General features: G+C 40.9%; 1 protein-coding gene across 1 annotated transcript; it reads right to left on the bottom strand.

Annotated features, from left to right (window-relative positions):
• Window positions 1-323: 323 nt before the first annotated feature.
• Window positions 324-11,796, bottom strand: rnf5 (ring finger protein 5). The gene is made up of 6 exons (XM_023271259.3): window positions 11,423-11,796; window positions 5,262-5,280; window positions 4,063-4,175; window positions 3,934-3,991; window positions 3,740-3,851; window positions 324-2,040 (listed from the first exon to the last, which is right to left on the bottom strand). Exons 1-6 carry the CDS (start codon window positions 11,647-11,649, stop codon window positions 1,922-1,924), a joined length of 648 nt encoding a protein of 215 aa, XP_023127027.2. The 5' UTR covers window positions 11,650-11,796; the 3' UTR covers window positions 324-1,921.
• Between the last annotated feature and the right edge of the window lie 982 nt (window positions 11,797-12,778).

Below are 12,778 nucleotides of genomic sequence, written 5' to 3' on the forward strand. Positions count from 1 at the left end.
ACTTAATTCAACTACAGATGTGTGTAAAAGAGCAGGTCTTTTACACACATCTGTAGTTGAATGTATTCATTTTCCCTCTATAACCTATTATTTTTGTTCAAACCCACTTTTTTGTGACCATTGACGCCACAGTTTAAACTCTGGGTTTAGCATAAAATACTGAGAATTATGCCTGAAATATGTATTATTGATTGAGCAACATGAGCCGATCCTGAATGGTTTAATCTGCTCAAATGAAGTGAAACTCATGATTTTCACATCCGTGATAAAAATCCAGCCTTTTGGTAACAAGATGCCCACAATGACGACACGAAACAAGTGAGTGTTTTAATCAAGTTTTAATCTCCTAGACCGTTTGGTTTTGCACAATGTCTCCGTGTTTTAGTCCATCAGAAGACTCCCGTCGCTTGTTTTAGTGTCACATAAGCCCCATAACACAAAGTGTAGCTTCAACAGACGAGTACGCGAGAAATGAGGAGCAGCAAAGTTTCATCTCTGACCCTGGAGTGAACACTGAAGTGCTAAAACCCGATTCAATGCATGTAGTTCAGCTGTAAGTTACAGAAAACGCTCAGTCATCAGCAGCCCAAACGTCTGTTAAGTTGCAAGAAGAATGAAAGGATCATCTCTGGTTGTACCTCGTTTTTGTTTTTCAACAACATTGAATCTGGGTCTTTACCACTTTATGCTTGATGAACGAATGTTTCTGAACTCTTCGACTGCTGCTCGGTCGCAGCTTCTACAGGAAAAGGGAGAACGTTAACATCACATTAGCAGGGAACTTTTCTTTGTGGGAGAGGAGTTATTAACTTGGGCTGCAAGCCTTTTGTTTTTTATTTTCTTAGTTCTGAAAACCAGGAACCAGATCATTTCTCGCTTTACAAAAAGCATCTCTCCGTGGCTGGCCGTCCAGTCAGAAACACGTAAAAACAGCATTTACAATATTCATATATACAGATATAGAATGGACACACTCACTCCGACACACAGACACAAAAAAAACCAAATCAGCTGACAGAAGGGTTTTAGGTTGTAGCATCACGCTGGGCTTTGCTTGTTAATCCTGCTAATAAGTCGTGTGTTTTTCCACCTTCGTTTTACATCTTTTCCAGCTACTTCTACCAGCTTTCTGTCTCGTAGTCTGACAAACTGTGCGTATCGTACTTGGATTGCTCATCGGTTATTTCCTCCAGAAGCAACGAGTGGTTCAACACCAGCACACACTGACATACTGACGTTTAGGACCAATGACTTCACAGTGCAATGGCAGTTTTTGTTTTTTTTTTTTAGTTAAGAGAAACATATATTAAAAAAATGCATCCATCTGTGCCGTTTTCTGTCGAATTCTGGGAGGAAACTGTAAACTTCACCCACCGACGTCCCGACCCGCGACTCTTTGGCCTTTTTAGAGAAAGAACTAGCAGCTAGAGCGGCCACTACGGCATCTCAAACCCGACTCCCTCTCTGCTTTAGGAGCTCGCCTCCTTCAAGTGAAAACAGAATATTCTTCAATAACAAACTCTTTTACAAAGCTCACCCTGATCACTAATACTGTCTCTGAACCCCAGCAGCGTTAGATTCAGTGTGCATGTATCTAGAGGGATATTTTGGGATTCTCACAGCACTAACTTCCCAGTTTTCTTGCTTAAACTAAACAAACAGAGCAGTCGGAGGGTGAGTTGGAGGCCGAGTGTCCTAAAGTGGTCTGCTTCTGTTAAAAGGAGAAACCAAATTGCTGTATTTTTAGGGGGAATAAACGCGACGCTCCGCTTTCTCCCAAACGAGAAAATGTATTATGAGTGTGTGTCTGTGGCTCAAGTTATGTGTGCGAGTTTATTTTTTTCGTTTCTTTTTTCCTCCCTCCCAGTCGTCGATCTGTCTGTCCGTCAGTCCGTCCGTCCGTCCTCGCTCCGGGTCTCCGTCAGACGCTCAGCAGCCAGAAGAAGAAGAAGATGGCCACGAACAGGAACAGGGAGTCTTGCCAGTTGTTATTGCCGTTGTTGAGGTTACCGTTGCCTTGGTGATCGCCTGCATACTGGTCTGATGAGGAGAAGAAGAAGGTTGTGACTGCAGGGCCTCAGTGTTTACGTCTAATGAAGCTGTGATCAAAAGAAGCTTTTCAACCTCCTCACAATAACGGGAATGTTTAATGTACATTTACACCTTTTCTGTGCACGCTGAACCCGTCAGGTTGAAAGGTTCAGGGGTTCCTTTTGCCAGATGTCAGAACTCAAAGAAAATGTAAACAAAGCCGTGCATTAAAATATCGATCAGTTCCTTGGAAAAGTCATGCTCCCGGCGTTTTATCTAATTTGACTTCCATGGAGATGAGAAGAGAATGTAAACAAAGCTGTCTTATAGCGCTGCTTGATGACGTATTTGTCCGTTCCGCTCGCCAACTAGTTTCGCGTAACCATTTCTGATGTAACGATGAAACGTCGTAAACCGAGGACCTGTCCATAACCAGTTCAAACATAACGACGAAATGCCGTAGGTCGTAAACTGAGGACCTGCTCATAACGGTTTCCGACGTAACGACAAAAAACCACGTCGTAAACCGAGGACCCGCCCATAACTGGTTCTGATGTAACAACAAAATGCCGTACGTTGTAAACCGAGGACCAGTCCGTAACTGTTTCTGACGTAACGACAAAATGTTGTACGTTGTAAACCGAGGACCCGCCCATAACTAGTTTCGACGTAACGACAAAACGCCGTAGGTCGAGGACGTCATAAACCGCGGACCCCTGTACTACGTTTAAGAGAGTGAAGCAAATTACATGCATTGATCACTTCTGTTTTTGTCAATATGTTAATAGATTGTAACACGATGTAAAAAATTTGACTTCCTGACTTTCTTGATTGCCTGTAAGAGCCTGTGGATTGATTTCTATGTAATGTAACATCGCAAAGAAAAGGATGTAACGAGAACTATTTTGATAATCGGTTTGTCTTTTTTGCTAACTAAATTGTATTCACAGTTTGTATTGATAAGTAGTACACAAATACGATACAGCGGTAGAGTTTTTGCTCTAATGTCCACCCTTAACCTCCAGCAGTTCCCTCAGACAGAAACATACCAGCAACGATATAATTAGCAATACTTAAGATTAAAAAAAATAAAAAGATAAATACAGGAGGGGAAAACAAACAAAATAAGTAATGAGTCATTTTTTAAGGAAAAAAAATCTAAATTCTCTGATTCCAGCTTCAAGTTAATATTTTTTGGGGTTGTTTTGTTCCTTTGTGACAGTAAACTGAATATATTTGGGTTGTGGACAAAACAAGACAAATTAGAACGTGTTCTCGAGTTTTGGGAAACACTGATGAACATTTTTCACTATTCTGTGATGTTAAAAGGTTATAGTCCAGAATGTTTTATGAGCAGCCCCTCATCCAATTCAAACTAAAAAATAGCCCTCGATCGATTCGCCTGTCATTCTAATTATACGTTAAAGCCCTCGTAATTCAGCATATTTGAAAAAAAAAAAAAAAAGGTTACAGAGTTGCAAAAAAAAATGTTTTTTATTGCTGTGATATAAGCTGTCTTTAGACTGTGGACAGAAATATTTTAGCACATACTACAGAAGTCAGTCCAAAGTGACTAATGAGGAGAAAAGACAGCTGTCCTCAGATAAAGTCTTCAAAAAAAGACCTGGTTACCCTGCATGAACTGATTTCTTTTTTAAACCCTTCACAGATTTAGTTTGGATTCAGGCTGGTGGTGTGTTTTCCGTACCTGCTCTGTGGAAAGGATCGTTGGTGTTGAAGACTGTGGTGTAGAAGCCGAAGGGGAAAGCTCCGATGCCAAACGACATGTGGAAGCCGGTGTCCCTGAAACCCTGAAACATCTGAGAAAGAAAAACACAACAAAAATCAGCGATCGAGTTTAGAATACCTTTGAGAACACGGTGTGGATGTAAAACCACTCACCCCTCCTCTACTCTCAGGCTCTGTTCTCTGTCCCTGAGGCCGCGGTGGAGTTTTCAACCTGAACAGAAACAGTGGATCAAAAGCAGCCTGACAACAGACAGAAGCAGCTCAGACAGGTGAGTGTCGTACCTGGGGTCCTCCTGGCTGGAGCTCCCTCTGCCGTACAGCGGGATCACTTTCTCTCTGCTGATTCCTGCCTTGCACACTGGACACTGCTGCCTGCTGGGTCGAGTCTCCAGCCACTGAGGAGAGCAGCAGAAAGACGTCAGAAGGAATCCAATGGGTCGGATAAACTCATCTCTGTTTACTGTGTGTGTGAAACAGCAAAGTTAAGATGTTAACAGTCGAGAAGAGCTTTCAGGATCCAGTAGAACCTGAGACAACATAAAGCTCTGTGTTGTTTAAAGCTAAGCAGCAGTAAACAGAGGCATTAAGTGCATTAAGGTCTCTAAGCTGCACTAAGTCAACACTGAGGTTACATCACCATCTTATTCTGAAGTTAACACATTCACAGCGGGGTTTCCAACTGATCGCGTCGGACTGGATGCCTCCTCTCAGGACTGTGGACGTGGACAGGTAGTCTTTGCTTAGGAAGCTTCCAAACCTCAACAGTAGGGCTGCAGCTATCGATTATTTATTTAGTAATCGAGTATTCTACCGATTACTCTGGCGATTAATCGAGTAATTGGATTCCGCACTAGGTATGCGCGTTACAGCATCAAAAGCGAAAGTGAGCGCGCTGTGCAACAGAAATAACCGTCATGGACACACATAGGCCATAGTATAGTACAGGTGTATTGTACATATATAGTCAGAAATTATACGACTGATCATCCTTGGCAGAATACTGTGCTTTCTGCATGCCGGTATGGACTCAAATGCAGTTGGATCTCAACGTCTTCCTAAAACCCCACTATTTCCCATTGGCGAGTGATATTAGTTTTGTTGAGTGCAAAAGCTGCGTTCCTTTCATTCCATTGGTAGATGAACTAGATTGGCAATGTAGTCCTGTCTTTTTTTTTTTTTTCGAGCCAAACGCCGTCGCCGCAGCCGGAATTCCAGAACGGTGCCTGAATACTTACAGAAAACATACAGTGAAGGTACGTATTCACTCGATGTGTTGTTCCCGCATGTAAATGCGCCGCATCTGAAAATCGCACGCATGGTGGGCTGTCACTAGCGGGTCACATGACAGCACTGGAGCTTCAGCAGGAAACTACGTGGTCACGTGACCGAGCTGTCAGTTCGACAGTCAGATGTGTTGGTAAACACATCTTTTTCTTTAATTCCAAGTGGACGAGCAGATAGAAGACGGAAGAGATGCTCACCTGATGGAGACATGGCCAGCTGCAGAGACAGAGAGACAAACAGAAAGATTAGTTTACATTTCAACAAAAACACCTTTCTCTTAAAATGTCAGCTTTAATAATTTAGTATGTTTCAGATCAGTGGAGAGGAAGGATGTGATCAGACTTTACTGTGAATCTGACACCAAAACAGAACAATCTGCTCCTAACGAGGAGGCTGATTAAACTCATCCCTGCTCCCCGTTGTTACCATTAATTAGCTCCATCTGTCGTTAGCGGAGTCCTGCCTGGATGGCTACTGGATGGAGAGGATGGAGGAAGCAGAGGATGGAGAGGAGGATGGAGAGGATGGAGGATGGAGAGGATGGAGAGGATGGAGAGGAGGATGGAGGGGAGGATGGAGAGCTGAGAGACGCCCCGACGGTTGGTAGAAGGTTATTTCAGGACATTCAGTAGAGGGTGAATATTTCTACAGATTGCAACCCAAAAATAATCTAAATACAAAGACTCTAGTGAGCCCTGACTAGCTCCTCCTGCTCCTTCTATAAAAATGAGTACACAAACAGTGAGATAGTTATCACAAGTGCATCTTTTCCTAATAAATTATGCTTCTTTTTTGCATTTTCCTATTCTCTGTTCAGTACTAAGAAAAAAGGACAAAATACAGCATATATGATAAATAAAGGACAGCTAAATGGACTTCAAAGTGCAAGTTGAACTACAGGTACAACATCTCTCTTTATCTTAATCCTTTACTCATGCTTGTAGCGCTTTAGAAATTAAATGGAAGATGGTTCTTGCATTTTCTCTGTTCAGTTTTGGTCTCAGACCTCCATTAATTAGAGCACAGACGCAGCCCTGAGATAAACATCAAACTTTCTACTAAACTTTTTCTAACCCGATATGTTTGTGTCTGGGAGGTATTTTTTGAGGCGTAAACAGATGCAGTCAGAATATTTAACATCGGAATATGCAGCACTGAGAACTGTCAGTCACATTTTCCTTTAAAGTGCCTCTCTTGTTTTCAGACATTTATAATTTCTGTGTGCGTCAGAGATTCTTTGTGAGATAAACAACTCCGATCATGTGGAGGAACAGGCAGGGCTTGTTTCCAAACATCCAAACAGACATCTGCCTCAGGTGAACCAAACGAGCTGAAATAACGAGATGAACTGAACACAACCCAGCGTTAATCTGCAGACTTTTAAAGCAAGTTAACACAGCGACACACTCCTCTCTGATTAAACATGTAGAAGCACGTTTAACCGACCTGCTTTATTTACAATAAGTGACTGCGGAGAGCATCACGGCTCCATGACAGTCATTACAGTCTGCTTCATGACAGGAAATGGAGATAATAAAACAAGTCCAGACTAGATGATCATCTTGTTTGTCCTCTCTGATCTTAAATCAGGTATTTATACGCACACAAAGCTTGGTGGTTTGTTTTGGGGAAAGCAGATTTATACCCTATTTATACAGGATTAGTACTACCTGGGGACCCATGATAATGTGTAATAATTGGAGGATGTCTGTGATCTTAATCCCGTGTGAATGCTCCATGTCTGGAATTTGTAAAGTAAAAATTCCACCATAAATTCCCTCCCATATTTCACCAAACACCGACGTCCTGTGGTAATACTAGTCCCATATGAATCTGCATGTCAGTGATTGGGGGGTATCTTAGTTGTTGTTTTAATTTTTCTACCTTTTTCCCGGCTGAATTCTGGAGGGTGTGGTGGAAATTATTGACAGCATTTTAGGAGCAAATGCAGCAGTAGGCCGATACACAACAGGCCTATGGAGCATTCACAGAAACGGCAAAATCAGATCAACAAGAAGAGGGAAATCTGGGAGGATATAGAGATGGATGACATGCGTAGCAGCTAGGGCTGGCCCGAATATTCGGATCTCAAAATTAATATCTGGATGCCACCATCGGGACCCAATATTCGGATATTCGGGTCCAGCCCTAGTAGCAGCATGTGGTAGAAAACATTTTTCTAGGCCTATCTTTCAACAGGCTGAATACAAACGCCCTGACGGCCCGTTATCCCGACAACGCTGCCCGCTCCTCTCAAGTCATGTTACTGCTTTGACATATTTAATGTTGCCATGACGACCACATACCACATTTAAAGTGATCATTTTAATCCAAATCCACTTTAGAGAGTAAAAAGTTAGTGAATGTACAATCCAAGGTGGCATTCAACTGGAGAATGGAAACAAAGCTGTCTGATAGCGCCGCGTGATGACGTATTCATCCACTCTGCTCGTCAACTAGTTCCACGTAACGATGAAATGCCGTAGGTTGAGGACGTCGTAAACCAAGGACCCCCTGAACATGCTTTAATGTAAAAAAAAAACCCAAAAACACAATTTCTCTCATACTGAACACTCAACCTCTGTCCGTAACGCTCTGTTTTAGCTCCCATCTCTTTAAGGTCTCCGTCTCGAAACATTTTGGCCGTCATCTGGCCAAGATGTTATAAACATTTGTGTGATGTTGTTGAAGCTAGTTGTTCCAAACATGAGGCTCAGGATCCTTCTAAGGAGTCACAAGATGAACCTGAAGGGTTCTGAGATGATTACCAGGTTACAAATGAGAAAAAACACCAAAGGATGTTGTGTGTTTTCTACCTTTTCTTGCAGATTGTCAGATTTTTTTGCCACTTCAGTCCTTCAAACATTTTTCTTTGAAGTAATTTAAGACTCAACACTCGCTGACATTATGCAACCCATGACGAGGGGTTTGTAAGAAGCGACTGCTTACGTTTGCTGGATCACTAAACCACTTTGTATGCGGGGCTTTAACTGATTAAGATTGTTGTGTAGGTTTTACACATGCAAGCACTTAAACCTGGCCTCCATTTCCTAAGCCCTCCAGTCAGCAGCTGATTTAACTCTCTGGCTTTCTTTTAATATAACTTTTCTTCACTTCTAATTTGTTCTCATTCAGTCCTGGAGGACAGTCGAACCGCAGCCAGTGTAGGCGACATCTCAAGTCTACTCCAGTGAACTCTCACTCAGGGACCGTAAAGATGTCAAATGCTCATTAACCTCCAAGTATTACTGAGACGTTAATGTCTTTTTCACACAAATCATCCCTCTGGACTCTGAACAGAGCTACTTTTAGACTAAAATGTGCAGAATCTGCTCTTGGAGGATCATTACAGCTTCTTAAATACTAAATTGATGGAGAAACATCATATTACCTCAAACCAATCAAAGTCTGTTCACATAAACACAATCTAGCATTAAAGAAGGACTGAGAGTAAAATTATTCCAACTCCACGGTGCTTTTTATTTTCTAATTAACGCCATTAAACTCCAATTAGACTCACAGCCTCGTTGCAATTTTAATTTAAAGTTGCAGCAGGTGAACTGACGTCAACGCCGCTCTTCTTTACTGATAGTTTCATCATCACTGTTTCATCTTGTTACACTTCAGAGAGCAGGGAGAACACGAGCAACACGGCAGCTAAATTACATCAGCACACAAAGCAGGAGTCTCATGGCTGTGCAGCAACTCGGTCTAGAACTGTACATCATGAGCTTGACAACTTTCCAGCACTATTACATAATAAAAATACGTTTTTCAGGCCTCAAACAATGTGGTTTAGACAGAGACAGGGCTGTTAAACACAAATTATGCATCTAATGTATATTTCTTAGGTTTGCAGCTAATAATAATATATATTTTAACATCCACTCCTCCTTTTTTTGCTAAAAAAAAATGACTAAAAGCATGTTGTTAGTGATTCAACAAGTGTTTTCTCCTATGGATGATAGATAAAATAAGAAACTGATGCATACATGTCGATTCAAACATGCGTGTCCAACACGTCTGTATGACCTGCCGTCTGTTGCATGTCACAAGCTCCCACAGAGCTCCAAGTGATGCCTTCTTACTTCTTGTTTTGCTGGTCCAAAACCAAAACCATGAATCACAGAAAAAGGAGAGAGAGGAAGATTCAAAAGATTCACTCTGATTGGATTTCTTCCCAACTTGTCCCACAGAAAGAGTAGTTTTCATTGAATCTCTTCTCCATTCGTCCCGCCCTAACATTCTCGTCTCGTTTTAATTCGTTCACTAAAGTGTCTGTTATATTTCTTCAGTCTTCGTCTTCATGTCACACTTTTTATTTACTTTTTATTAAGTTTTCGTCCGTGAAAAAGGTTCGTTGACTAATATTTTTTGTCATAGTCTTTGTCAACAAAACTAACACCATTGTGACCTTTACAAACTGGTGGGTTGGTCCTCCTTTTACACCAGGCGACTCCAGCTCTGGCTTCTACTCCTCTACCAGACTCTATCAGGGAAGACACCTCAACACCTCTCCAGCCTCCTCCACCACTCCCATAACAACTACCACCTGAGGACCAGCCACCTCATAACACTTTCTATCCCCAAGGTTGTCTTTGGCTGGAATTCCTTTCGCTTTGCTGCAGCGATTGACTGGAATTCCCTCCAAAAATCTCTCAAACTGTCATCTCTTCTATCACTTTACATGTATAAACAGAAGCTGCAGCAAGTCAGGCATTGTTTTTCTTTTTAATGCATTGATTTTGCAGCTTTACCACACAAAAACAAGACTAAAAAGAAGCTAATTTCCAGCCTGGATTTAACAATAAACTACTCAACTCTGTTGCAGCACTTTGACATCCCAGCTATCGGTCAGAGTACGTGACATGATGCAACTAAAAACACTTTCTTGGCATCGTTGGTGTGTTTCTCTACTGAGCAAACGCCTCGTCAGTACAAAAAAAAAGAGGATAACGTCAGTAACAGCTCACGTTTCTGTTGCCAAAACACCCCTACACACCCAGCCAACACTAAAAACTACAACCAGGTGACAACCGCTCAAGATGTTTCCTCCTGTGTGAAAGAAAAGCCGGTCTGACTTTTACTACCTAAAGGAGTGACCCTAATCCTTCCCTCCAGGACCTAATCTGACATTAGCCTCAGCGATCCCAGCCGTCAGTCAACACTCATGAATGAAGCAAGTGTTGATTTAACCGAGATAGCGCCAAGGTCTGGAATCACAGCTACGAGCCAGAACGTACTTTCATTTTGAGACGCACTGAGCACGATTTCAAGGCTACAGACCGTTTCTACACCGTTTTCTGAATATTTGACACCCTTCAAAGAGGTTTTAGGAATAAGAATAAATATAGGAATTCAAATGTTTCGCCAAAATTGTTCATTTGGGGTTCATTTACTAGACTTTATGTGGTTTTTGATCATAAATAACAGGAAAATGCACTGTACACTGACCTAAGCCATGAAAAAAGTCTGCCAACTCACAGTTTGTGTCTCCTAATTCTGACTTAAAGCAACAACTACCAGCTCTCTTAACCCTTCGATGCACAACATGGGTCCACTGAATATGGGTGTCTTTTGACCCATGTTGCGCATCAAAGGGTTAGTTATTTATTAGTCTGATTATTATCTCCTCAATTCATGACTTGACTGTTGAAAATTGTGAAGAATCTTCAGATTAGAGCTGCAACTAACAAAGATTCTCAGTTTATGGTCAAAGAGATGGAAAGAAACCGGAAAATATTCACATTCAAGTGGCTGAAAACTGACAATATAGACTTTTTTCTAGTAAAAAGTTGCTGAAACTGAAAAATCAATCATCAAAACAATTGGTGATTGATTTAACAGTTGACTACTTGTGGATTATTCACCTTAAGCTGCCTTAAAATCCACAGATATCTATTTTACGTTGATGCAAAACAGAGAAAAAGCAGGATTTTGTCCCATTTAAGAAACCAGAACGTGATTGTTTTTGCAGGCTTAACCTTTGGTATTTTAAGCTTCACTACGGGTTTGGACACCTCTGCTGTGAATGTGATGTGAGATCTGCCAATGATCAGCAGGCAGGAGTTAATGTGTGACTGACAAACTCCTCTGAGGGTCACATCAGTATACATGGAGATCAGCCGCTTGACGCAGTAAATAATAAAAACAACAGTAGGGGGTTGAAGTTCAGCCACATTCCTCCACAACCACCACCACCCTCCTCTGCCATCTTAGCCGCTGTCATCTTCGACATAATGCGTCGACGAGCGGCCGGTTAACGGGGCGTGATTCCGCCGTCAAAAACAAGCCGACAGGAGGCCGCACACACCGGAGACACAAACCAAACACACACCACCAGAACCCCGCCTCGTACCAGAACAAGTGGCCGCACATACTGATGACAGCGTCCGTGGCAGTGTCCAAACAAATGTTGCACTCGAAGGTTGCCCGGTCCCGCTCCCGCTCCCGTTCGCTCTCCCCGCTGCCGCCGCTGCTGCTGCCGCCCGGCCCGTCGCGGTCGTTGCTGCTCTCCCCGGGCGGGAAGCCTCCTCTGCTGGCCGGCCCGCCGTCACTCGAGGACCGGGGATCCGCGGCCGCCATAATGTTGACCGTACAAAGTAAGGGAAGGTAGCGCACCGAGCCAAGCCAACCCACACGGGCCCAACCCGAGATAACGTTAGCTGAGAGTCGGAGGTAACGTCCGCAGACAGACACCGAGCTGCTGCTGCCTCTGCCCGGAGGAGGAGTTCCTAGGACGGGGGCAGGCCGAACAAAGCCACGCCCACATGTGATGACGATGTAATAATAATAATAATAATAATAATAATAATAATAATAATAATAATAATAATAATAATCACATTATTAACGTTAATAACATTACTGATAATAATAATGCAAATCGTATAATAATAATAATAATAATAATAATAATAATAATAATAATAATAATAATAATAATAATAATAATAATAATAATAATGCAAATCGTATTATTATTATTATTATTATTATTATTATTATTATTATTATTATTATTATTATTATTATTATTATTATTATTAATAATAATAATAATAATAATAATAATAATTAATAATTAATAATAATAATAAGAATAATAACAATAATAATAAAAATGCACTTTTGAAAATCAGATTTTTTATAATTAAGTTTTATTCATGACAAAAATATAAATATTCAAATTTCACGTAAGATATCAGATTCACAGTTAGAGGTTAAGAAAAGTCAAAATTTTTGTTTTTAATTATACATAAATATAATTTTAAATGAAAAACAGGGTGGCTAGGCTCTGCCTCAGATATGGTGAGAAGCAGACTGGACTCTTTCATCACTGCATTTTTATATATGACAGTATTGTAATATTGCCAACATTTGCGCATAGAATTTATTTGTAGCTATTTTTATCTTATTTTATTATTATTATTATTATTATTGTTATTATTATTATTATTATTATTATTATTATTATTATTATTATTATTATTATTATTTCATTTTCACCTTATCTCATTTTATTTGTTATTTCAGTTGTGTGAATTAAAGTTGCAATTTGAAACAATGCAGTTAGCAAATTGCAAAGGCTGCAAATTAAGTCTCATTTATTCCTCACGTATATTGTGGTTCTGCTGCTGTTTATATGATGATGTTACCTTTATGTTTACAGCTGCATAACTGTTTAACTGCACTTTATAATCACTACTTTAAT

The sequence above is a fragment of the Amphiprion ocellaris genome, chromosome 15, assembly GCF_022539595.1.
Source record: "Amphiprion ocellaris isolate individual 3 ecotype Okinawa chromosome 15, ASM2253959v1, whole genome shotgun sequence".
Taxonomy (NCBI): Eukaryota; Metazoa; Chordata; class Actinopteri; family Pomacentridae; genus Amphiprion; species Amphiprion ocellaris.

Coding starts and splice junctions, on each gene's coding strand:
- rnf5 (XM_023271259.3), bottom strand. CDS start 11,649: ATGGCGGCCGCGGATCCCCGGTCCTCGAGTGACGGCGGGCCGGCCAGC. Junction 3,852..3,933: donor AGCCTGAGAGTAGAGGAGGG/GTGAGTGGTTTT, acceptor TTTCTTTCTCAG/ATGTTTCAGGGTTTCAGGGA. Junction 2,041..3,739: donor CGATCCTTTCCACAGAGCAG/GTACGGAAAACA, acceptor TCTCCTCATCAG/ACCAGTATGCAGGCGATCAC.